General features: G+C 41.8%; 1 protein-coding gene across 5 annotated transcripts; it reads right to left on the bottom strand.

Moving 5' to 3' along the window:
- Window positions 1-2,712: 2,712 nt before the first annotated feature.
- Window positions 2,713-27,604, bottom strand: RNF19B (ring finger protein 19B). Of its 5 annotated transcripts, none has more exons than XM_027109229.1 (9): window positions 26,849-27,604; window positions 13,589-13,794; window positions 11,877-12,021; window positions 10,330-10,492; window positions 9,764-9,878; window positions 8,607-8,747; window positions 7,430-7,637; window positions 4,543-4,674; window positions 2,713-3,530 (listed from the first exon to the last, which is right to left on the bottom strand). In XM_027109229.1, exons 1-9 carry the CDS (start codon window positions 27,478-27,480, stop codon window positions 3,074-3,076), a joined length of 2,199 nt encoding a protein of 732 aa, XP_026965030.1. In that variant the 5' UTR covers window positions 27,481-27,604; the 3' UTR covers window positions 2,713-3,073. The 5 variants fall into 5 exon arrangements, with proteins under 5 accessions (XP_026965030.1, XP_026965033.1, XP_026965034.1 ...); XM_027109232.1 differs by having other exon boundaries at window positions 2,713-3,580; window positions 26,849-27,585; XM_027109233.1 differs by having other exon boundaries at window positions 2,713-3,580; window positions 11,877-12,018; window positions 26,849-27,583.

The raw sequence follows: 27,604 nt of genomic DNA, 5'->3' as shown, positions 1-27,604 counted from the left end.
CTGACGGTTATTTGTGGATCAGGAGTCCCTTCAACATCCACACAACTATTGATGGATATTAGAATACCACTGGAGGGAAACCTAAGGGCTTTATACTTTTGCAAGAACAACAAAGTTGCTGAAGATGACCCCTGAATCACTTCCTCCTTCCATATCCTTGTTTGTGCATCTGGCAAAATAAATTACATTTACAACCTTGGTTTCAAGGAAGTGTGAGACATGTAGTTTTAACTTTCCAGCCTCTAGAGTATAAGACAGTACATTAGAGAGAGGTCAGAATGAATAAGTACCCATTTAGCACTTCCACAAATTTCTTTCCATTGGCCCATCTAAGTAGGACTGGTGACCAGACATGTCTTCTCCCAGTTTTAGCCACTTTTAAATTTGAACACAACACCCCATCTGTCTGGCTTTGAAGATTACCTCTCTTCCTGGCCTCAGAGTAACCTAAAATGTCATTGTCTTCAGAGTTGTTTTGATAATCTACACAATCTTGTCCTCAGCCACCTCTTCAACCTGATCTACTACTCTCCTTGGTCCACTCTGTTCTAGCCATTTAGGCCTCTATGCTGTGTGTGTGTTTAAACAGACTAAGGATGCTCCACCAAAGGACCTTCATACTTTATTTTTCATGTCTGGTATGTTCTTGCCCTAGAAATCCACATGGTTCTTTCTCACTCCATCAAGACTCTAATAAAATGTACCTTTAACTCCATCAAGACTCTAGTAAAATGTACCTTTATCAGAGAGGCCCATAGTACCCACCTAAAGCAGCTCTCTTTTCCACTTTCCCTGCTTTTCTTCATCACACTTATCCTCATCCAGATTATACATCTGATCGTCTTTTCCCACTAGAGTGTGACTTTCACAGGAACAAGAATTTTGTGTTTTCCTTATTGCTGCATCCTGTACCTGAAACGTAGTAGGTATTTCAGAATGAATGAACGCTGTACAAGTAAGAAATTAAACTTTCCCCATTTTCTAAACTGAGAATCAACTTTTCCCATGCATTACTCATGTTCTCCTCCAGGTGGTGCTGACGGGCCTTTTCATCTAATGTCTAGGAGATACAACCGTGTTGCAAGGGATTAGAATAAGCTTAGTTTTTTCATAGCCTCTGGTCTAGAGCTCTGGGCTTTTTTTAGATGGCACCCATAATCTCCCTTAACTTATTTCTTCTTATTCCTGCAGGAGAAAAAAAAATATGGGCCTTTAACAAAAGCGTTTTCAGTACGCCATCTCACTTAATCTTTACAACTCCATAATTAGGATTATGATCCCCATTTTGGCTAAGTGTAAACACACTCAGAGTACGTAGCCCAACTCTCGCAGCAGTAAGAACTGGAACCTAGATAAAAATACAGGTTTGGCTGCAAACTCCTGCCCCTCCAAAAGACTTCCTTGATTTTATCCAAGTTAATTGCTCTCTTCATGCTTCTTCAAGAGAAATACAAGTCTTGAGTTGATAATTTGCATTTCAGAGATTTCCATACAGTCTGCCCCTTTTCCCAACAAGTTCCCTTTTTCACACAAAGACACCCTCTTGGTCATTCTTCTAGAGACCCAAAGTCCACTAACAGCACCTCCTGTCCCAGGTGCAGGGTAATGTGCTAAGTCTGGTTGCAGTGCCCAAGAGATAAGAATCTTCCAAGATGGCTGTTGTCCAGACTCATCATCCTCATCGTAGTAAAGCACAGGTCAGGAAGACAAAGAGCAGGTGCATCTGTGAAAGGAAACAGAAAGCCATCTGGTCCTCAGGGAAAGGATGTTTTCAATTCTTCCTCTGGGCCCAGGGTTAAAGTGACACAGAAGTTTGGCACTGGAAGCTCCTTAAATACTGTCTGAGAGTTGGGGATATTAGCGGCATGAGAGAGTAACTGACTCACACAGTCACAGAGTAAATTACTGCCAGATTTGGAATCTCAGATCAGGTTTCATAAATCTTTTAATTTTTCTGCTATACTATGTATGAGCTTTGATTTCTAAGGCCATTATTCTAGACAGAGCCAAAACCCCAAGTAGCACTAACTTAGCTCAATTCTGACAAAATTATAAGATCAGATAAAATTAAATATGTTGTGATTTTGATGACATGCCTCCTCTCTCCTTTCATTACAAATCCTAGTCAGATTCCTTAGTCCCTCTTACTTAAACTAGATTGGCAAAACTAGAGAGTTTTTTGGAACAGGGAATGTATACACGGGAGCATAACAAACACCTAGGATATTGCTTGGTGATTATGCAGAATAGGTACATTTCTTTATCCAGTAAGAATACTCTGTTCCCCAACTTATAACCATGCAACATTCACTGGGATTTCTGAAGAGCCACTGGAACTGATACCCCTTCCCTCCTCTGAAGCACGTTTCTAATAGTGACTATAATGCAGAAAGGGGTAAATAAAGCTTTAATAGGAAAACTGCACAGCTGCCTCTAGAGGGCAAACAAGGCTCATTTTAATCTCCAGCTTCTCTATCTGGCTGACTCAGCTAATTCTTCAGTCTGACTACACAGTCCAAGTCAAGCTTGGCTTTGCTTCCTGTCATACTAGGAGTCATTGGTTTACAGATGACTCCACTGCAGTCTGGTTAGAATACCATCCTTCTTCCCTGGGATTAGGAAAGCTTAGATCTAGAGACTGTTAAAGATGTAGTGGTCTGTTTCAAACACTCGGCTCTGGAGAACTATCCAAGCCAAGGAAAATGAGAGGAGTTGAATTACGACAGAAATCTTTATTAAAATGTGTCCTGCAGTAATATGTTAGCATACATACAATATACACACATACATCTGTACACTCTTTGACACACCTCACAGATTGCCACCATCAGTTTAACCAATAAATTAAAACTAAAAAAGGGGGGGGGGGCAAAGGGGATGGGGGGTGGAACCAAGGGCAAAGTTTCCATGTTTCCTCTGTTAAGAAATTGCAAATTTCTCAGAATTTCCCTGGGGAAAACCTGTGACCAGAAAATCTTTGAAATACAATATGTAAATCCCTGCCCCCCCCCCAAAAGATTCCAAAAGATGCAGTTACAAGTGTGCTTCTCAGAACAGGAGCATTTATTCCACTTCATACTCTGGCTTCTGCATCTTCCGGCTTCAAGACAGTCGTCCCCTCAGCTGGGGCAGAGAGGTTCATATGGGCACTTGGGCTCGGTGCACCTGGGGCTCTGGGTGTTGAGGGGCAGGCTGCGGCTTGGGAGTGAGGGGAGCCACACTCATCCGAGGTGATGTCTGGCACATCGTCGGACTGCGTATCAGAGCTCTCCAGGTCACTGCGGATGCTCTCGGGCTGGGCCAGGCTGATGTCCCAAGGTCTGCTGGCCTGGCAGTCTTTCTGTTCACAGCTTTGGTGTTTGCAGGGGGGATCCTCTTCATTGCTGCCACCGCCACCACCACCTTCTTCTTCATTCTCCACCATCTGTGAGTGAACATGGAGTGAGTCCTCCGTGCTGCTTCCACTCACCAGCTGATAGTGGCTTGGTTTGGCTTCAATGTCCACTTGGATTTCCATATTGTTGCATTCTCTGTGGAGACAAAATCCACTTTGCTGAATCATGCATGGGTCATGCTATACCTGTTGGTAAAAGCAGTTTGTGGGTTCAGGATTAGAAAGTCCGAAAATATAGGTAAATAGTAGAATAGAGCTCACTTTTAGAGAAAATAAAATTTAACCTAACACTCAAATAAGATGGAGAAGAACAATTAGATCTTTTTGTTGATTTAAAATACGCACACAAACATCTCTGCCAATTTCTGTATTTCTTTATATTTTAACTTTCATTGGATTATAGTTGATTTACAATGTTGTGTTAGTTTCTGCTGTACAGCAAAATGAAATCAGTTATACATATGTATACATATATCCACTCTTTTTTAGATTCTTTTCCCATATAGGTCATTACAGAGTATTGAGAAGAGTTCCCTGTGCTATACAGTAGGTCCTTATTAGTTATTCTGCCAATTTCTTTAAACAACTAAAAATGAGCTTCCAAAATTCAACTAAGGTTCGGAGCCTCACACTATCTAACTCAAAATATGAAAGTGAAAGAAGAGTCACAGCTTTTTACTTCTCTGCCACAATTAGAAGAAACCAGAATCTCTCCAGTAGGGAGTGCTGCAGTCACACCATACCAGATACACTAGCTTCTCAAATATAAAGAGAAATAGGCTACAGAAGCCACATCAAGCAAAGAGCAACATGAGAGCAGAAACCATAGAGCTACATACATACATCAATGGACACCAATCTAGCTCTTCAGTTCCATGTGAATAATTACACTGTTGCAATAGCCAAGAAAAGAAAAGGAAATAGAAAAGGAAGAAAGAACCTCTAAAAATCAAGTGCTAACAAGAAAAATCAATCAAGAGATGCCAAATACTCCCATACCAAGAACTTGCTCAATGAATTTACAGGGTATACACACTATGTATCACACTAGATGGTACACAGAGCCCTAACATGAGGCATTGAGCTTCTAAGGCCAAAACCCAACCAAAAAAATGCAACCTCTCCTAGGCTTCTGACTGTTCACATACCTGTCCTGTGGGTTGTAGGAACTGATTATGGAACCGGCCATAGCACGAGTGCTTGCGTTGTCACTAATTGCACCAAGACTGGCTGTGTCTTTGGGGAAAATTTCCTTTTGGACATCGGCTTGGACTTCTAACCTGTGTAAAGAGGGGACGTTTAAGTTAATGTGAGACCTGGGTATTCCGAGACAGTCTGCTTCCTGGCACATACCTCTTCCATTATTCTCTTGCAAATTGAGTTGATCTGATCTTCTCCAAATGTCAAATAGCTCAAACAGATGCCCACACATCTTCTCTCTTAAATTTATCTACTGAAATCGTCCCCTCCTTTCCATCCCCACTGCTACTGTTTAACTTCAGGCCCTCAACAGCTCCCGAGTGGGTAACTGCAATTGGGTTCTCTTTCCAGTAGCCCTAAGTCCAAGTCAAACAACTTCCAGATCAGTGCCAATGTGGACAAAAACCTGATCACTCTAACAGCCCTCTCTTGGCTCCCTCTTGCCAACAGGCATTTAAGGTCTACTGATTTGCCTCCAAGCTCTCTCTCCAGTTCCATCTCTCACCATAGGTCCTAAATCATAATCACCCTGAATTTTTTTCTTTCCTTACGCACCTATACACATTTTATACCCCTATGACTTTGCATATGCTAGTCCCTCTCTCTGGAAGTTTCCTTTCTCTATGTGACAAACTCATACTCAGTCCTTAACAACAAAGGAAGTATCATCTCCCTTCATTCTTCTATCAAACCAGTCACTTCCTGCTAAGTGCTCCCACAGCACCTACCTATTTATTAAATCAATTTATGCATCTCTTTCTCAGTCATCTGTGAGCTCCAAAAAAGGAGAGACCACACCTCATTCACACTTTACCCTCCATGTCTTGCACATACTAGGAACTTAAACATTTAGCAATCAAATTACCCCCAGCCTACGAGCTTAAAGGACATAATAAGAGTCAACCTCTGACAAGAGCAGCAAAGTTTCCCAATGGTGTCTCAGAGGACCCATAGCTTTTCCTTTCTTGACTCCAATATCATTTGGTTGCACACTTAAGTATTTCCTCATAATGGTTTCACAGTCAAACCCATCTGACTCATTCACTTCCTATAAAAGGCTTTCACAGTACTGGAACAGCTGGACTGCCTAAGTTGCAGTTTCAGCAAGTCAGTCTTCAATTATGTCTGCTTATTTACAGGGGTGTTGGTTTTAAGAAAGCACAACAGTGAATTCTCCAGCATGTGTGGGCAGGATCCCCTAACAAGAGACAACCAGAGTCATGAAACGCAGACAGGTCAGCAGCAGCCTGCAGCTGCACATTCAATCAACCTCCATCCTGCTGCCTGAGTCTTTGCTCTGCTGCTCCAGCCTTAGATGCCCTTCAAAAATGTGCCATGGCTCAGGAAAATGAGGCAGTGCAATGGAAAGTACATTGAGTCAGAGACCTGGGTCCTAGTTTCAGCTCTGCCATAGAATCACAGTTAGAATTGGAAGAGGCCTTTCACAAAGGCCATCTATCACCTTAGGTGTTTCGCAGATGCTAGTCTGTGCAATGGCTATGCTAAAATCACCTGGGGAACCTTTTCAAAACACAGATCCCTAGGAGATTAGGAGAGAATCTGGGAGATTTTAATTTATTAATTCTGGGATAGGGTGCTGACATCTATTTTGAAAAGGCTCCCAGGTAACTGACAAGCACTCAGGTGTGGGATCCAGTCCATCTGCCATCTGTTGCTTGACTCCTTCTAGGAGCCAAATGGCCCTCTGGTCTCACTTTATAAACACTTCCAGGGATAGACGTAGTCCATCCCTTCTTTGGACTTTATACAGATTTTTCCTATAGTCTCTATAATGAAACAAAATTAGTTTCCCTCTAGCTTCTGCCAAATCGTCTTAATCTATCCCTTGGCATGAGGCAGAACTCTTAATCCTTTTTTCCAGTTCAAGGCCCTTCAGATATCTGAAGGCAAGCATCTCCCCTACCTCCCTACCTTGTTTTGTACCACCTTTACCCCTCCCCAGGGCTCTCTTCTCCAGTGCGTTCAAATAACTGCTTCTCATGTAACATCTGCTATGCTCCTCTGAATATGTTCTGTTTTTTCTAACTGGTAAAACGACCAACCAAGTCATAACCTTTTTAGTCATAAAGCTTTACATATTCTCAACACAAGTTTATAGAATTGATTTACCTTATCTATCAAATGGGAATCAGAATTAGGAAGGTTTTAAGAATAACAGCACCAATAAGCCACAAGATATAGTATAAATGCTGTTCAACTAAAAGCCAGTGATAAGCCTAATGGAGGACACAGTCTTGGGAATTCTACAAAAATGCATGCTTCCCCTTCCTGATGGAGGCAGCCTAACGTAGTAGAGGGAGGATCTGAAGTCAAGATTATCCTTTATTGGGACTTCCCTAGTGGTCCAGTGGCTAAGACTCTGTGCTCCCAATGCAGGGGGCCCAGGTTCGATCCCTGGTCAGGGAACTAGATCCCACACGCATGCCGCAACTAAGAGTTCACATGCTGCAACTAAAGATCCCGTGTGCTGCAGCTAAGACCCGGCGCAGCCAAAATAAATAAATAAATATTTAAAAAAAAAAACAGAGAGAGAGATTTGGCCAGGAACACAGGATTATTGTGTTTAAAAAAAAAAAATTATTCTTTATATGGAGCCACTATGGTGCAGTGGGAAAAAACACAGAACTTTTAAGTTGCTTAACCTTTCTAGCCTATTTTCTAATTGTAAAAGTTAAAACAAAACAAAACAAAAAAACACCATTGATGATTAAATCAAAATGATATGCTATACGAGACATGCCTGGCACAGAGAAATGGCTCAATATGATATGTTACTTCTTATAATTCCAACTGGTTCTGTCAGAAATTGCTTACCTGCTGTACTTTCCCTTGCCACTGGAAAGAATGCCACCACTCAGTGTGCCCCCTGAGAGGGCTGCAAAGCTGGCTGTTTCGCTGTATGGACCTTGCATAACACTGAGTCCATCTGTAGGGCTTCCACTGGTGCTCAATACGCTAGTTAGACCTTCAATGCTACTTTCCCCAATGCTGGGATTCTTGAGGGCTCGCCAGGCATCTGCCACTGGGGATGGAACCAAACATCTCAATTAATGATAGCACAGCATCAAAACAGAGTCTGGCATTTTCCTGCAATGACTCTTCAGAGCAGAGAATATTCATGTAGAAAAATACTCATTTATTCACTTAATGAATAGCTACTACAGGCAGCCACCACATATCCGGTGTTTTAACATATGCTCACATGTAATCTTCCCAGTAACTAGGAACTAATAGCCCCAATTTTAGGTGAGGAAACAAAAGCTTAGAACTAAATGCCTTGTCTGTGGCTAGTCACACAAAACTACAATCTGATTCTAAGTCTCCTATTCTTTCCATTACACTATAGATGTCATCTAATTAAACATGAAAATTTCAAGATACACTTAGGTCGTGTGCTGACTCTAGTAGGAAGTTTGAAAGACCTTTGGGGATCTCTGTGTCCCAGGTTAGTTAATATGGTAAAGTGAAAACAACATCAAAGTATAAGTCAGAAGACTTGCTATAGTTCCAGCTCTGCAGAAGCTCTTAAACACATTTAACAGATGTTGAGACAAAGGCTTAAATAAGTTCCCTTTAACTGGGGATAATAACAGCCCTGGCCCTCTCTCTTCAGAGCTGTTATAAAAGCCAAGTGAAAATAACAACTGTGTAAGTCTTCTGAAAATTATAAAGTACCATGCAGATATAAGACTTTATTATAATTATAATTATGTAATTTACTATTACCAGCATACTTAGAGTTACTTGGAGTCCTACTAGTTTGTACCTTGGAGTCCTACTAGTTTGTACTTTGCCACACAGAGGCAAGTACCAGGGGAATTAACCTAATAACTCTGGAAAAAAGAAATGAAAAGCTAAAAATACTTTACCTCCTATAAAGCTCATTAGCCAATGTAATCCAATGTCAATCTCTCTGTAAAATGTGCTGAATTTTACTGACTTTTATCTTGTGTTCCAAAAATTCAAAGGGAAATTAAAATTCTCCTTTTACCTGTGATTGGGCCATCATCTTCATCAAACTCAATTTTCACTCCCTTTCCATTGGCCGTACTAACTCCACAGCCACCTCCACGACAGAGAGAAATGGGCACAACCCCATAAACATAAGCCAGCATAATAGGGACACCAATACCTGGGGAAGATAAGGAAACATGTCAGCAGGCCATCAGGTTGCAGCTGCCCTGAATTCTCCTTCCCAGGGCTGAACACAGACAAACCACTTTATAAAGGGCCAAGGAAAGACAGAAGATAGCTATGCTAAAGAGGTAGACTGGTCCAACAGAATGATGACTGGACTTGGAATCAGAAAGGCCTGGATTAGAATCCTGTCTCCAATTTACCAGCTGTTATAACCTTGGACATATCTTCCTAGGGTTGCCAATGATCAATGTATATACAGTGCTCAGCACAGTAAATATATGTTGCTTTCATTTTCCCCCTTCCATTCACTGCTGAAGTGCTAATCCAAGAACCAATCAATAATCAAACATTAAATAAGTGACTCCTAGAGTTTAGGATCCCCCCAGAGTGTTAATTCCAAAATCTTGCTGCTGTGGAAGGCAGAATGGCTTAGTTGTTAAAGGCCCAGACTCTGAAGTCAGACTGCCTTAATTCATGTCCCAGCTAAGTGACCTTGGGCAAATTACTGCACCTTTCTGTTACAACTGGGCTGCTGTGAGGATTAAATAAATTAATACAGGCAAAACACTCAGACCTGCTCCTGGCACATGGAGAGTCTCAGAAAATATTATATTATTATTATTCTAAAACAGACCCTCATGCCTTCCAAAATACTGTGAGGCATTAAGCAAATCAAAAGTAATTTTGTTTTGTGGGTTCTGTGGCAAATGAAGAAGGAAGAGAAAAGGTGAAAAACTAGGCCTTAAAGTAATATTTTTTAATTCAATCTTTTTAATGTGCCAGATGGAGTTCTAGGCACTAACTTACGAATGAAAGATCCCAAACTCTGATACTTTAGTGTGGCTGATAATAATAACAGTGCCTAATAAACTCCCAAGGTGGGTCTGACATAAAATGTAGGAGCATCCAGGGTGAAACATCTGGCCGGCTGGCTAAACTGCGAGGCCAGAAAGCTAATGGGAGTGGGTCGTGTAAGGGGAGGAGTCATGGTCCTGGCTAGCTTCTTACCAACACTAACTGCAGCAATAACTGGGGATGCAATGACCGACAGAGTCACTCCTCCTGTGATAGCCAAATTCCTCTTATGTTTGGAGGTTTTCCTTCCCTCATACCTGCTATGAATCTAAGAATAAGAAAGAAAATTCAGGTCAGCAGGTTAGGACATCAATCTTTTTGCTAGGGAGAAAAAGGATAAGTGAATATTCTCTTTTAAGTTATCTATATTAAAACATATTCCCCCATGTCAAAGAGACATCTTTCTCACATTTTAATCTAACTCAGACCAGGACGATATAAACTAATACAGAAAAAGTTAATATAAGAAGAGACAAAGTAACTCAGGGGAGTGAAGTAAGCATTTTATCTTTAAGTCACTGAGACAAACCAGGCCCAGGATGTTAATAAGAACTTTCAGATCTCTTGGGAATTTATGAAAAATCCATTTAAAAAATTAGTTTTATTTAAGAACCAGCTGGTTTTCAGGCAGCTCTGAAACATAAGCTCCTCCCCATTTCCTTCAAACCTTTACCAACAAACCTGAAGATGGAACATGCACAGAACTCAACATATCTTACCTTCCTGCCAACATAAACAGGAATGCCAATGACCATGGCAGGAATGGCAATGCCAGCAATGAGGGATATCCCCACCGGAGCACCAATCAATGTGCCCAGCTGCCAAAGAATTTTCTTCTTACGGCTCCATGGTTTCTTGCCCCAGAATGTACAGCCAGAGGGGCTACAGAGGAAACATGCTGAAGTTAATGTCAATATTACAAATGCAGCTATTGTCATCAGAGAGCTTGATAAGAGCAAGAGCATTCTTTTCTATAGGAGTGATTAATAGTTACAAGAGATTACAAGAAATGAATTTATTACATGAGGGGGAGCAAAGGACAAGGCCAGACTATTAGAGTTCTGGCTCTTTACTTTTTTTTTCTTTTTTCGTAAAGGCAGGCCTCCAGACTTGAAACGAAACCTCTTTTCCATTCTTTTCTGCTGCACTCTGTCCTCTCTAACCCACCAAAACGAACCTACTTCTTTGAGTGATACTACGTGGGATCCTGCATAGTCTATGCACTTGACATCTCATCCATACATACTGTGTCCTGCAGCTAATGAACTCTCTCTGATTTGCATAGTTTTCTTGGCATATGTAGATACTGCAAACCATCTTCCTGGGATAGGATATAAAAAGACTTCATCATACCCTTTATGACAGTTTCATACTCTGAGTTTGGCTACTTTTACACTCAGCCCTTCTGAGTCCAACCACTTTTGTCCACGCCCTTTGTACTGTCTTCTCTACTAGATAAGAGTAAGTAATTTTGAAAGTAGGGATCATGTCTTACGCACCCCTGTGTCCCCAATAATTGGTATACTGTAAGTAATCAAATGTTTGCTAAATTGGAAATGAAAATGTTTCATCCACACGATGAATGTTAAGTTTGTAAATATTAACTCCTTCAGGACAATATTTTAATGACTACTATATCCAAGGAACTGTAAAAAGGTAATACTGGCCTGAAGACTCTTAATATAGTTTAACAAAATTAGACACGTAAATGAAGTAATTAAAAGTCATGATGACGTTTATAGAACATTTAAAGAATGTCAGTAAAGAAGAATGAGGCAGAAAAAACTGGGGGAAGGCATCAGAGATGGAATGACATTTAAAGTGGCCATTGAAGGCTGAATAAGAACTGAACAGCTGAGATAAAAGGGGGTTGCTGGGGGGTGAGGTGATTATAAAGCATTCCAGGTGAAGGAAAGAACATGAAGAAGTACGGAGGTAAGATAACACAGAAGAAACACAGATAATCTGGGACATAGCATTTATGAAAGCAAAATGGAAAAAGGTATATTGGGGCCAGACTGCAGAAAACCTTAAAAGTCATGATAGGGAAACTGAACTATATCTGGAAGGTAATGGAAAACAGTCACTGGAAGTTGCTGAGCTGGAGAAAAACATGATTGGAAGGGTGTTTCAGAGGAACTTTTTTACAGCATAAGCTTCCTTATGCTGTAATGAGAGGACAGACAACGATGGTTCTTTGACATCCTTTTCCCTACATCAGTAAGAGAACAAGACTATAAAAACAACAGACACTTTCTCATCTCACCTGAGGTAATGCAAGTCTGAGATCTCCTTCATACAAAGCCAACAGAATTCACAGCCACACACTGCACAGGTCATATGATTACAGCTTCCATCATTCATCTTGATAATGTAAGCACTGCATCGTGGGCATGGCTTGATGTCATCTGCTAAGTGGGGGAGAAAGAATGGGTAGAAAAATATCCCTAGTTAAACCTCGTTTGATTTTATTATTCCTAGGAGTATGCACAAGAAATGAAGAGGCAGTCAAGAATTCTTGACTGAGGATTCCAAATTGTGCAACCCACTTCACTGGAAGGCTGGCTATGTCTAGACCTCAGGAAATTTCATAAAATGGATCCTGTCTCATACTGAGCTGCCTATCCCCCAATCTGGCATCTTACACAGCACTAGAGCCACACTCTGAGCAAGGAGACTTCCCTAGAGAGAAAGATGGTTCCAAGAAAAATGGAATTTCAGCAGCCAATAGGCTGGCAGAATTAAAAGCACAGTCCTACAGGAAGAACAGTCTGCAGCCTGCATTTGGCTTTAAACTCATTTCTCAGGTACAAGTATCACTGTGATTTGCTGTTAACATAATTCACAGTCCCTTCCCATGATACTTTAAAATTCAAAACCTACAAACAATTGAGTATGCTATATAGCATACACCTGGTAATTTTCACAGCAAGCTAGGAACTATCCTATTACAAAGAGAATTTAGGAGATTATACTGTGCCAGGAAAAAGTGAATGGTAAAATCTTTCCTACTAGCTTCTCTCAAATGACATCAGTGAAATAAAGCACACTTATAAAAGGCAATAAACCCACTGACATTTTAAAAGAGGTTCACTCTGACATGTCAAGGTTGGAACTGAATGTGTGATATTCCTCCTTTTAAGGTTAATCATTAATCCATACTAATATTATTTCCTTTCCTTAAATCTGTACCCTACTTCCAAAACCAGTGATGTATTTAAAGCTAGTAGGAAAACAGTAGTTTTAATACTAAACGTCTTTCTGCTCACAGTGAAAGTTCTGAAAAAGCCCCTAGCTAAAGGACCCAACTGCTCTCCAATCTGAGACACATTACTAAGAAGGTAGAAAGTACAGAATTCAGTTTTGCTTTATTCCAATTTCACCTGGGTTGGACAACCTATAAATGGTCAGAGAGAGAAGCTACATACCAAATACAGTGTTGAAAATATTACCAAATAGTTTCTGCACTTGGGACTTCCCTGGTGGCGCAGTGGTTAAGAATCCGCCTGCCAGTGCAGGGGATACAGGTTCAAGCCCTGGTACGGGAAGATCCCACATGCCGCGGAGCAACTAAGCCTGTGCACCACAAATACTAAGCCTGTGCACCACAAATACTGAGCCTGCGCTCTAGAACCCGTAAGCCACAACTACTGAGCCCGTGTGCCATAACTACTGAAGCCCACGTGCCTAGAGCCTGTGCTCCACAACAAGAGAAGCCACTGAAATGAGAAGGCCGTGCACCGCAACGAAGAGTAGCCCCCGCTCGCCGCAACTAGAGAAAGCCCGAGTGCAGCAACGAAGACCTAATGCAGCCAAAAATAAATAATATAAATAAAAATAAACTTATAAAAACAAACAAAAACCAAATAGTCTCTGCTCTCTAATCCTTGAGTTATACAGGAAGGTAATCTCTCCCAGCTTTGGGCTCACATTATGAAATATCAGTAAAGAGACAAATGAGACAATGCCAACTCATACCTGGTCCAGATTCTTGCCCATAACTGAGACCTGAAGTGTGCTTGGTCCGAACTCGCAATGTCTGCGCCCTCTGCTGACGGGCCATATCGCATGTCTGATTTGGATGCCATATTTGCTTGCAGTGGTAACAGAACTCAGTCTGGCAGCCTTCCCTCTCACAGGTCAGCTTTGGGCAGCTGGCACAGCCATAGGCAATAACAGCATACCTGAGTAAGGAAATAGGAAGAGATATAAGTAAGAGATATAAGTAAGTTAAGACATGCATCAGTCCCAGTGGTACCACTGTGTGGTACCCCCACCACTTCATACGATGCAGAGGAAAGAACACACATATAACAAATAACACATGCACGAGCACACCTAACAAACTTTAAAACATTCTGTGTGAGAAAGTAAATTGTTTCTTGAGATTCTAAAAACTCATATCATTTATCTCCTGAAAAAGTAGGGGAAAATATCATACTTAGCCTGAATTTTTTTTTTTTTTTGGCCACACTGCATGCCATGCAGGATCTTAGTTCCCCGATCAGGGTTCGAACCTGTGCCCCCTGCAGTGGAAGTGTGGAGTCTTAACCATTGGACTTCCAGGGAAGTCCAGCCTGAATTTCTAGCATGTATTCAGTCATAGTTTAAGCTGCTTTAGGAGCAGTTTGTCCCAGTAAGTTTCATAAATAAGGGTACAAAACTATTTCCTTTTGATGATTTGATATACTTAGAGAAAATAGAATTTGTTTATAAAGGATAGAACATTTGTAAAATAAAGTACAACAGCAGAAACTAAAGCAAGTATACTTTTTTAAAATTGCAATTTAGTTGATGTACATTATATAAGTTTCAGGTGTACAACACAGTGATTCACAATTTTTAATGGTTATATTCCATTTATAGTTATAAAATATTGGCTATATTCCCTCTGTTGTACTATATATCCTTGTAACTTATTTATTTTATACATAGTAGTTTGTACCTCTTAATCCCCTACCCCTATCCTGTCCCTTACTCCTTCCCTTGCCCCACTGGTAACTGCTAATTTGTTCTCTATTTCTGTGTGTCTGTTTCTTTTTTATTATATTCACTAGCTTGTTTTATTTTTTAGATTCCACATATAAGTGATATCATCCAGTATTTTTTTTTTCTCTGTCTGACTTATTTCACTGAGCATAATACCCTCCAGGTTCATCCATGTTGCTGCAAATGGAAAAATATTTTTTATGGCTGAGTAGTATTCCATTGTGTATATATACCATATCTTTTTAATCCATTCATCTGTTGATGGACATTTAAGGTTGTTTCCATATCTTGGCAATTGTAAATAATGCTGCCATTGGGGTGCATGTATCTTTTCGAATTTGTGTTGGTCTTTTTTTTCTTTTTTCAGATAAATACCCAAGAGTGGAATTGCTGGGTCATAGGGTAGTTCTATTTTTAATTTTTTGAGAAACCTCTATACTGTTTTTCATAATGGCTGTACCAATTTACATTGCCACCAATGGTGTACGAGGGCTCCCTTTTCTCCTCATCCTTGCCAACATTTGTTACTTGTGGACTTTTTGATGATAGCCATTCTGATAGGTGTGAGGTGATGTCTCACTGTGGTTTTAATTTGCATTTCTCTGATGATTAATGATGTTGAGCATCTTTTCATGTGCCTGTTGGCCATCTGTACGTCTTCTTTGGAGAAATGTCTATTCAGGTCTTCTGCCCATTTTTCAATTGGATCATTTAAAAAATTTTTTTGATGTTGATTTGTATGAGCTGCTTATATATTTTGTTTTTGTTTTTTATTTTTAATTTTTTTTAACATCTTTATTGTAGTATAATTGCTTTACAATGTTGTGTTAGTTTCTGCTGTATAACAAAGTGAATCAGCTATACATATATGTCCCCATATCCCCTCCCTCTTGCGCCTCCCTCCCACCCTCCCTATCCCACCCCTCTAGGTGGTCACAAAGCACTGAGCTCATCTCCCTGTGCTATGCAGCTGCTTCCCACTAGCTATCTATTTTACATTTGGTAGTGTATATATGTCATCGCTACTCTTTCACTTCATCCCAGCTTACCCTTCCCCCTCCCTGTGTCCTCCAGTCCATTCTGTACGTCTGCATCTTTATTCCGCCTGTCCTGCCCCTAGGTTCATCAGAACCATTTTTTTTGAGATTCCATATATATGTGTTAGCATACAGTATTTGTTTTTCTCTTTCTGACTTACTTCACTCTATATGACAGACTCTAGGTACATCCACCTCACTACAAATAACTCAGTTTCGTTTCTTTTTATGGCCGAGTAATATTCCATTGTATATATGTGCCACATCTTCTTTATCCATTCATCTGTTGATGGACACTTAGGTTGCTTCCATGTCCTGGCTATCGTAAACAGTGCTGCAATGAACCGTTGTGGTACATGTCTCTCTCTCTTTATTTTTAATTACCTTTTTTAAAAATTTTAATTTTTTTAAACATCTTTATTGGAGTATAATTGCTTTACAATGGTGTGCTAGTTTCTGCTTTATAACAAAGTGAATCAGCTATACATATACATATATCCCATATCTCTTCCCTCTTGCATCTCCCTCCCACCCTTCCTATCCCACCCCTCTAGGTGGTCACAGAGCACCCAGCTGATCTCCCTGTGCTATGTGGCTGCTTCCCACTAGCTATCTATTTTACATTTGGTAGTATATATAAGTCCATGCCACTCTCTCACTTCGTCCCAGCTTACCCTTCTCCCTCCCTGTGTTCTCAAGTCCATTCTCTACGTCTGCATCTTTATTTCTGTCCTGCCCCTAGGTTCTTCATAACCATTTTTTTTTTTAGATTCCATATATATGTGTTAGCATACGGTATTTGTTTTTCTCTTTCTGACTTACTTCACTCTGTATGACAGACTCTAGGTACAGTCACCTCACTACAAATAACTCAGTTTCGTTTCTTTTTATGGCCGAGTCATAATATTCCATTGTATATATGTGCCACACCTTCTTTATCCATTCATCTGTCGATGGACACTTAGGTTGCTTCCATGTCCTGGCTATTGTAAACAGTGCTGCAATGAACCGTTGTGGTACATGTCTCTTTTTGAATTATGGTTTTCTCAGGGTATATGCCCAGTAGTGGGATTACTAGGTCATATGGTAGTTCTATTTTTAGTTTTTAGTTTTTTTCTTTTTGGCTGCATTGGGTCATCATTGCTGCGTATGGGCTTTCTCTAGTTGCGGCGAGCGGGTGCTACTCTTTGTTGCAGTGCGCGGGCTTACTGCGGTGGCTTCTCTTGTTGCAGAGAAGCACGCGGGCTTCAGTAGTTGCAGTATGCGGGCTCAGCAGTTGTGGCTCACGGGCTCTAGTGTGCAGGCTCAGTAGTTGTGGCACATGGGCTTAGTTGCTCCGCGGCATGTGGGATCTTCCCGGACCAGGACTCGAACCCGTGTCCCCTGTGTTGGCAGGCGGACTCTTAACCACTGTGCCACCAGGGAAGTCCTGTTTTTAGTTTTTTAAGGAACCTCCATACTGTCCTCCATAGTGGCTGTATCAATTTACATTCCCACCAACAGTGCAAGAGGGTTCCCTTTTCTCCACACCCTCTCCCTGCTTATATATTCTGGATATTAACCCCTTATCAGTCGTATCATTAGCAAATATTTTCCCTCATTCAGTAGTTTGTCTCTTTGCTTTGTCAATGGTTTGCTTTGCTGTGCAAAAGCATTTAAGTTTAATTAGGTCCCATTTAGTTTTGCTTTTATTTCCTCTGCTTTAGGAGACAGATCAAAAAAATATTGCTATGATTTATGTCAAAGAGTGTTCTGCGTATGTTTTCTTTTAGGAGTTTTATGATTTCAATACTTTTTCATTTTTAAGTTTCATAGTGAAGCTGGTCTGATGGCAGACTGAGAGACAATGAACATAGATGGGTTCGTGATCAACTTATATTGAAAGCTCATTTTATCTTTCCAAAAAATTATTTTCCCCAATTTGAATGTATACCTTGAAATCTCTTTTCTTGACAGGTTCCAGATCGAAGAATACCACTCATCTATCTTATGAATTAACATAGAATATGGCCATATCTCCCCCCAATCCCTTCTGACACATATTCTTAGTAAAGATGGACAATTCAGAATCTATCAGCACCAGTATCAACTGCTTCTTATAATAATTCATGTTTATTTACCAAGAATTACTTTCCTACAAGCAATCCAATATATTTACAGGGCTTCCCTGGTGGCGCAGTGGTTGAGAGTCCACCTGCCGATGCAGGGGACACAGGTTCGTGCCCCGGTCCGGGAAGATCCCACATGCCACGGAGCGGCTGGGCCCGTGAGCCATGGCCACTGGGCCTGTGCGTCCAGAGTCTGTGCTCCGCAACGGGAGAGGCCACAACAGTGAGAGGCCTGCGTACCGCAAAAAAAAACAAAAACAAAAACAAAAACAAATATATTTACAAACTGTTAGCCTTTCTGACTAATTCTAAAAATGTCAACTAAATGCACAGACTAACAAGTAGACACCTGTTTAAAATAACTCTTTTTTTAAAAAAAAAGTAATTTAAACAAACAAATGAAGAATGGAGGACAGCAGTTGTGAAAGTTCAAACAAATTTTAGACAGGTCAATGAGTTCAGGCTTAGGTGTTGCCATCGGGGCTTTGTCACCTATTCCATGTTCTACTCCAATAGTCAAAGACCTCAAACAGCTTAAACAAAAGACTAATAACATTTTCTTAGATTTATTCTATGGTTTGTTTGCTTATTTGATTGTGCATTAGATGTTCACGATAGCAACTTAAGTTCTCAGGTTCATCATAGATTCTGCAAGCTGATTTGAGAATGACACTGAAATTACCGATGACAAGGTATCATCTATGTTACATAATACAGGCTGTATTAAAACTCTTCTCAGAAAGAGCAAAGTGAGAAGAGGTCAATGTATGAATGCAAATGATTCATACCCTGTAGGAGTTCTGAGCAAATTTATTCCACCTAGTTGTAAAATAACTACTAAAGATAAAAAACGTTTCTCCTGAAGAAAGTGACTTGCTTGCTATTTTGTGTTAAATGAGAAAGGTATTGGATGATCTCAGAAAATTATTAAGTCAACTTCTGACAATACATATTAGATAGACTGCCAGTCAGGAAGCCTTGAGCATTTCATGATCCATTCCTACCTCACATGGTGGGAGTAAATATTTATTAACAGATACTTCTTTTTTTTCAAAGAACATTTGATAGTATTGACAATGTCAATTTTGGGTGTGGAATTTGGTTCCAAGGAAGTAAAATAACCCCAAATACTCAAGACCCCCAGCAACCTATTACCATGACACAGAATTACTCAGGGCACGAGACTTGGCATTCCTGTTTTTGGGTGCCTGGTCTGGGCTCCTTACCCCTGACTCATACTGCATGACACTGAGCTAATTAAAATCTCCAAACTTTAGATTCTATCCCTAAAATGGTAGTATAGGTGCTTGCAGCCTTCGAGTTTTAAAACTAAACATGTTTTAAGTCTAAACATGTTTTAAGTCTAAACATGTTTTGGGACTTCCCTGGTGGTGCAGTGGTTAAGAATCCGCCTGCCAATGCAGGGGACACGAGTTTGAGCCCTGGTCTGGGAAGATCCCACATGCCGCAGAGCAACTAAACCCGTGTGCCACAACTACTGAGCCCGAGTGCCGCAACTACTGAAGCCCGCGCGCCTAGAGCCCGTGCTCCACAACAAGAGAAGCCACCGCAATGAGAAGCCCGTGCACCGCAACAAAGAGTAGCCCCCACTCGTCGCAACTAGAGAAAGCCCGTGCACAGCAACGAAGACCCAATGCAGCCAAAAATAAATGAATAAAATAAATAAATAAATAATAAAAAATAAATTTCTATTAAAAAAACCCAAAACTAAACATATTTTAAAACTGCAGTTGAGGACTTCCCTGGTGGTGCAGTGGTTAAGAATCTGCCTGCCAGTGCAGGGGACACGGGTTTGAGCCCTGGTCTGGGAAGATCCCACATGCCATGGAGCAACTGAGCCTGCTTGCCACAACTACTGAGCCTGCGCGCCACAACTACTGAAGCCCGCATGCCTAGAGCCGTGCTCCGCAACAAGAGAAGCCATCGCAATGCGAAGTTCACGCACTGCAGCAGAGTATCCCCTGCTCGCCGCAGCTGGAGAGAGCTGCGTGCAGCAACGAAGACCCAACACAGCCATAAATAAATAAATATATTTAAAAAAACAAACAAACTGCATTTGAGATCTTGTCCCAAAAGTTATGGTATAGATAAACAGCGTGTTTTGTCCTACTTCTTGGCCTTTGCATATTCTATTCCTTTCAGCCTCGAAACGCCCTCTCCTTACTTCTTGTCCTGGCAAATACTTAGCCATTTAAGAACCAGCTCAAATGTCATCCTCTCTATAAAATCCACTTAACCTCTCCAGGCAGTTGGTTGCCCACTTTGTGTCTGTGCATAATTACTTTACAATACTTAACACATTATATTGTAATTATCTGTTTATATGTATGCTTCCCCAACCAGACTAGAGAAGGAAAAGTATCAACCATCTTTTAATCTCCAGGGTCTAGCACACTGATTCATGCTTAAAATACCTGTGTTGAATGAATGATAGAGACCCTCTCCTGTTTGGGTTTTTTACTTTCCCCAGGTCATTTAGCTCTTCTCCTGGGCCATTACTTTTCCCTAAAGCAATCTTTTAAACTTATCCATGTATCTATTGGCTTTCTTTATGTCAAGTACTATAACTTAATCCTAAAATTCTGTTTAAGCCCCTTTTCGGAGCAAACTCCTAAATTCTGAATAGGGCAATCTTCTACCCCAGGCAGTCAAGAAAAACCCTTCATCCTTGAGACCAAAACTGCCTTGACTATCTTGTTCCCTCTCTTCCATGTCCTACACGGGAGCCTCCTATTCTGCTTTCTTAGTTGAACAGAGCATTCAGGTCTGCTAATTAGAAGCTAAATGGAAGGTGTAGGAAATTGCATGATGCTAAGAACACAGAAGCATCCTTTCCTCCCCCCATTAAGTTCATACAACTTTTATTAATTTTGTTAATTTCCTAACTTGAGAAACATTATAATGTGTGACAAGCCAGACCACAGCATTACCTTACTCCAGCCCTGGGGGAAAAATTCCCAATAGTATGAATTTGATTATGCTCCAACAAACCCTGGGAGTTAAAGGAATGTGTTCCTATATTATGTCTGTACTTCACCGTTCCAGGCCATATAACCATTTACAAACAGACCCTGAGCATATATAAGGGTGGAAAACATGGGCCAAGTTGTCACAGTGAGCCATACTCTTACTATCTTCCTTTTTATTGTGCTAGTTCAAACCCATGTCATCTCTTGACCAGACAACTGCAAGAGACTGCAGTCTCTTTATTCCCTACTCCAATCCAAATTCCAGTTCCAAAAGTTTATCTTTCATGATGTTACTCTTTTGCTTAAAATCCTTCAACAAAAAAGAAAAAAGTCCTTCAAACTTACACTTCTTTGCATGGCATAGATAGACCTATAAATCTGAATCCAATCTACCTTTTCAGATGGATCTCAAGTCACTTCCCAGATCATGTTCCCCATATTGTATATCCAGAGGCTAACCAAACGAGACTCCAGACTTAGTCTTGAATTCTTATACCTCCATGCATTTGCTCATAACATTCTGGTTTAAGACACCTTTTTCTCTACCCTCATCTTTGTTTGTCTGGTATAAATTTCTACTCATATTCTTCAAGCCCTGATCAAATATCACCTCCTCCACGAAGTCTTTATTGACACCATTATGCAAAACCTTTCATCCATCTTCTAAGAACATTTGTATTTTCTTTAGTATATATTACATTGCATTTATAATTATCTTCCTACTTACCTGTCTCCTCTACCAGGCCAAACTCCCTGTCAAGAGGCCCATGTCTAAGTCCTTTTTGTAATACCCAATACTCACCTAAGTTTCAACACCATATGATTTTGAAAAGTGTCTGTTTAATGATTACTTGTCTGTCCTTTCTTGCATACCCTCCTCTTATCTGTTTCTCCTCTCAAAAGTGTGGTGTTTGTATTCTTTATCCCCCGTATCAAAAATTTAACTATTCATCCCATTCTTCTGGGACCTAATCGAAAGATTTTGTTCAGAGTTGTAGAAAAAGTTGGAATATAGATATCCTAGTCTAGAGGAGCTCTCAATTTACTCAGAGCACAAGATTTAGTGTTAAATAAGGACAGTAACAGAAGGCAGGACAGAATAACTATTAAAGGAGTTTAGAGAACTGCAAATAGGGAAAGTTTCAGGTATGCTTTAAAGATGTCATCGAAACGAAACAAAACAAAACATGTTTCCTGGTGATCTCAGTTTACGGAAATTATACCAGACTGAAGATTTGCATATTAGCATTAACAAGATTTACAGTGTATATTAGTATTTTTTAAAGGGTCTAAGGAGCTCAGAAATAGAGTTGCTTTATTTTGTTCAATCCAACATTTCCCAAGCTTATTCAATCATAAAACATTTTTCTTTTCAATAGTAATGCCTATACCTTGGGAAATATTGATGTTGGTGAAAAATAGAAAACAAGATCAAAAGATGGTTGGAGACCATAAAGGGTCTTAAATCATAAGGATAGATCATATAAAGAATAAGTTCTTAAAGACATAAGAAGTCATCTTGTAGGTCAGGTATGAGCAGTTTTAAGCAGGGCAATGATATAAAATGTTCCACTTTAGAATGAGTACTCTGGCAAATATGAGAAAGACATATTGGGCTGTAGGATGATGTAAATGGCGAGGGGCGTTGTAGGGGGAATAAAGAGTTATGAAAATGAAGGTACAGAGCTAAATTAAGAAGAGGTCCAGGGGACTCCCCTGGTGGTCCAGTGGGTAAGACTCCATGCTCCCAATGCAGGGGGCCCGGGTTCGATCCCTGGTTGGGGAACTAGATCCCGCATGCATGCCGTAACTAAGAGTTCGCATGGTGCAACTAAGAGAGTCTGCATGCCGCAACTAAGAAGTCTGCATGTCGCAACGAAGAAACCTGCATGCTGCAACGAAGATCCCGCGTGCTGCAACTAAGACCTGGAGCATCCAAAATAAATAAATAAATAAACATTGTTTTTAAAAGCTCCCCATCTCCACCTTTAGGGCCTCCCTGGTGGCGCAGTGGTTGAGAGTCCGCCTGCCGATGCAGGGGACACGGGTTCATGCCCTGGTCCGGGAGGATCCCACATGCTGTGGAGCAGCTGGGCCTGTGAGCCATGGCTGCTAAGCCTGAGCGTCCGGAGCCTGTGCTCCGCAACGGGAGAGGCCACAACAGTGAGAGGCCCGCGTACCGCAAAAAAAAAAAAAAAAAAAAAAAAAAAGCTCCCCATCTCCACCTTTAAAAAATAAATTAATTAATTATATTTTTTAAAAGAAAGAGAGAGAGAAGAGGTTCAGGAAGGCTTCAGAAAGTGAAAATCCTCCCTCACTGATTGAGAAATCTGTCTTGTTCAGGGAGCTTGCTCTTCCCTCATAAAAGTGTTACGAGACAAACAGAAGCTTCCTGCTTATGGGATAATCCAGTCCAGTTATCTAGGATGGCCAATAAGTGATACTACCTTCTGGGGTCAGGTGGGATGGGGGTCTCTGCAGGAGACAGAGGCAGCAATGAGAGGCTGGAGTGGTGGACCTGCACAAAGAATTTAGGTCAAGACAGCCTTATCTCCTGTTCTTCTGTAAAGAAGATCTGCCCCCTGTATGCCAGGAAATATTCTGTCGTCTCTTTTGCTCACCCCTCAGTCTTCTAGAGATTCTGAAGGGGTTTAAAGATAGGCAACAGGGCACTTGAGAGGAAAACATTACATGTTTACATGATTTGGAGGTTTCTGAAAAGACCTTGTGCTTAAGTAGAGACTCTAAGGGGTAGCATATCAACTGTACCATTTATCAGCTGTGAGACACTGGGTCCCACACTTAAACTTTTCTGAACTGGCTTCTCTTTTATAAAATGAGTTTACCACCATCTACCTGTATGAAACTAAAATGAAATTATTTCTGAATGAAGTTACAGTCTGAAGATTATAAAGGACTATAAAAATGTCAGTTATCTGTATTCTGAGTTAATTTTATCTCATTTGAAAGTATGTTTTAAAGATTACACTTGGTGGGAATTCCCTGGGAATCCAGTGATTAAGACTCGGCACTTTCACTGCCGTGGGCCCGGGTTCCATCCCTGGTCTGGGAACTAAGATCCCACAGTCTCGCACAGCAAAAAAAAAAAAAAAATTGCACTTGGTAATATTGTACTTAATAATACTAATAATAATGTGAATGTTTTCCCATAGAAATCAGTTCCCTTATTTATGAATAAAATAAAATTGTATTTAAGTATGAAAAAAGAAAAATTCAAGATTCTTTTCTCTGTTCCACAAATATCTTATAAACAAATAATGAATCGTTTAACATATAGTATTCTTATTATCGTGAGTGATCACAGTAAAACTAACGATCAGATCACTTATATGCTCCCCTCACCCTGCCAAATACACACATATACACACAGAGAGCAAAAAGGAACTTGATAAATTTGGCTGGCAGAAACTTAATCTGCAGGCAGTAAAGATGGTCAGGTATGAGAAGACACAATTGGGGTCTTAGGCTTCTCTTCTAGTTCTCATCCATGATTTCTACCTGACCCAGAAGAATAGAACAGTTTGATTAAAACGAAACAAGTTATTTTTCTCATGACATTAAAAAGAGGTGGCAAAACCACTGGCCATATCCCCACCTATTTGGGAAGTGACAGAAATTTAAAGTTACTCCCTGTTTATCTCCCTGTTTATCTAACACCTTCAACTGAATTCTCAAAACACTCTGAAAATATCAATTAGGCCTCTCAAGTAAGGAAAGGATTAGGCCTATTTCAGGTAAGAAAAATAAAGTAGGTAATAGGCTGTTAACAGTAAGAATCAGAAGAGAAACCAGATTCTAGCATTTTTGGCTCTCTCAACATTGTCCTTAGGCCACACTTGATGAAATGACCCAACCAGTAGCATCCCCAATAATGTTGATAAGCCTATGCTTTTTTAAAGCTTTTTATGCTTTGAGAGAAAAGAATACTGGCCTTGGTTGGAGTTAAGACCAGTGTTCCAAGCCTGATTCCACCACCCACTAGTTATATGACCCTAAACAAGTCACTCAATTCATTTAAACTTCAGTTTCCTCATCTGTAAAACAAGATCAAATCTATCTTACAATGTTGCAGGGATCAAATTAAATTATGTATGCCTGACACATAGATACTCAGATGCTAGCTTGCTTGCTTTTCCCAGACTTCACCTTCTTTAAACCCACAGATAACACATTTAAAGATTATATTAAAATTGTTAGTTTTTTAACTAATTAAAAAAAACCTCTGGATGGTAGTAATCCAATACTTGGCTAAAATAAGAAATGGCCTAATTTTTTAATAACTTCCAAATCAGTAATGGTTTAGAGTTGTCATCAAGATTGTAAATTAATTCCTGTTCATTTTTATTGACGTGAGCAAAGACAGAGATTGATTTCAGAGAAATAAAAACAAAAAGAGAACTTTTCCAGAAATATAATGAGTGATGCCACATTTCTCAGTTAAAATTCAAGGAAATTCACATCTGAAAAAGGAGTTAATATATTATTCCAAAGTTAACCAAGCAGTGTTCTCTTAAGTAAATATTCCTTTGGTTCAGAAAATAGATCAATAGTGTCTGTAAAACTTCAATACCATGTAAATTAACCCCTTAAGGCTAGGAAGATCACCAGATGTCCAGATATAAGCAAACTTTTCCAAGAGCCTACGAGGTTCTTTCTGATACTTATTAACTGAAAGTGAAAGTGACCTACCATAGTTAAATGCCCCAACCTTTGACCACAACACTTCAAAGTAATTTAGAAACCCCAACTCAGTGAGCTTAAATAACACATCCATCTCTAAACAAGTTTGTCAGAACAGAAAAATAGAATAACTCATCTTACTCCCCTAGATACTCTAAGTCGGCTTCTTTTGAAGGAGACAAATAGCAGAATCATGGAAATCTTAAAAGCCTTGATATATAGGCTACAATTAAGAGCCTTTCTTAACTCCTCTGAAAGAAACGAACACTCAGCTTTTTACTAGGAGTCCCTAGCATCTTTTTGTCCTCAAAACATGACACACAAGAATAAAATGATCTGTCCAAGGTCGCAGAGCAGGTAATGGCACAGTCTGACGCCCCTCTTTGCTGCATGCAATCGTTCATGGGATGTACTGACAGTAACACACAATCAGATTTTAAAAGGTAAGGGTCGGGGGTGGGGGGTGGGGGTCGGGGGCGGTGTCCACTGAATGCTCCAGATAGTGAAATCTGGTAGTATTATGTCTCTGCATCTACTGCCTATTTTCTCACTGACCTTAAAAAGTCGGCATACATGGTGCATCGTCAAGAACTCAAGATCAGAGGAGCTGGGAAACACATTTTCTCCTACCATGTCAACCTCTGGGCATCCTTTTCAGTGCCCCGTTGCTTCTCTGGACAAAGAAAGGGTCTGTCCACTCTGCACCCTGCCCAAGACAGCAGTGTAAGAACCACAGGGGGCCCCCCAATAGCTTGGCACAGAAGACACACCACAATGCCCAGGGTGCCCCCAGAGCGCTGCCTGGGAGCTGTCCTTTCCCGTTAGTGCCATTTCAGTCACCTGCATTCCAACTTTCAGCCGTGGTGGGCAGAAAGAACACCCCTTCTCCTGAAACGCTGCAAAGTATGCCCCTAGCCAAATGGACACACCCCTCCAAAGCGCTGCCCCCTCAGAATGATATTCTCATTCCATCCTTTGCCAGATATCCCCTCCCCATCCTCATTAAGACATATCCCCTACCTCTGGACAGAGGGGCATTCACCCGACCAAAAACGGCCTCTCCCTGCCTCCTGACTTGATGGACAGCTCCCTTCTCACCGACTGCTCAGCCCCCACTTCAAGCCTTCGGGCAGTGGTGGGGTGTTGGGTGCGTTTACCCTACTCTTCTGGGCGTGCGGATGGTTAGCGGTTACCGGCTCTCCGCAGTTGCCGCCTGGCCCTCCCTCCCCCTGGTCATCCCTCACCTCTCCCTCCACGCTGGGACACACACACACACACACACACACACACACACACACACACACACGGTGCGCAAAGGACGGCCCCTGGGGCCGGTGACACGCGGTGACCAGCCCCAGGCCCCAGGTTCCCTCCGCCGCGGCCACCGCCCCCGGGCCACGCCCCCGCTCTCACCCGCAGTCCGGGGCCGGGCACCAGCGACAGTCGGGGTCCGAGGCCAGGTAGCGGCGCAGCATGAACTCCTCGTACTTGTGCATGAGCGGTGGGTCGGCGAGCAGCAGGCGGATGTCGTGCGGGTTCAGTCGCTCGCTGCACTCGGGGCAGCTGATGGGGACCCGGCTCTCGCTGATCTCCAGGCGCAGGTAGTGGCGGAGGCAGTCCCGGCACGAGCGGTGCGGACAACTGAGGAGGCGCGGGGCCCGCTCGGGCGGCAGCCGCACCAGGCACAGAGGACACTCCACCTCCTCCGGGCCCGAGCCGCCGCCCTCCGCCGCCTCCTCATCCTCTAACCCGGGCCCCGCCGTCGCCGCGGCCTCCGCCTCGGCCTCGGCGGCCGGCTCGGCGTGCAGCGCCTCAGGCGGCGGGGCCTGGGCCGCGGCAGGGGCCGGGGCGGGCGGCGGCGGCGCGGCCGGGGGTGGCGGCTCGGCCTGCGGCTTGGCCCGGGCGTGGCGACCGCGGGCCGAGGCGGAGAAGACGCTGTGGAAGGTGAGGCGCCGGCGCCGGCCGCCGCTGCGGCACTTGGGGTCGGGCGCAGCCGCGTGTAGGGATGTAGACCGCGGCGACTCGGAGTCTTTCTCGGAGCCCATGGCCCCCAGAGGCCGAGGAGCGAGGGGCGCCCAGCGCCGCCACAGCGCTCCTCAGTCGGCGTCCCGACCGCCGCCGCCTCAGCCGCCCTCCCAGAGATAGAAACGGAACGGCAGCGACTAAGTG

The sequence above is a fragment of the Aethalodelphis obliquidens genome, unplaced genomic scaffold (assembly GCF_003676395.1).
Source record: "Aethalodelphis obliquidens isolate GAN/ISIS:26980383/991018 unplaced genomic scaffold, ASM367639v1 scaffold9, whole genome shotgun sequence".
Classification (NCBI taxonomy): domain Eukaryota; kingdom Metazoa; phylum Chordata; class Mammalia; order Artiodactyla; family Delphinidae; genus Aethalodelphis; species Aethalodelphis obliquidens.
This window is presented reverse-complemented; position numbering and strand designations above follow the sequence as displayed.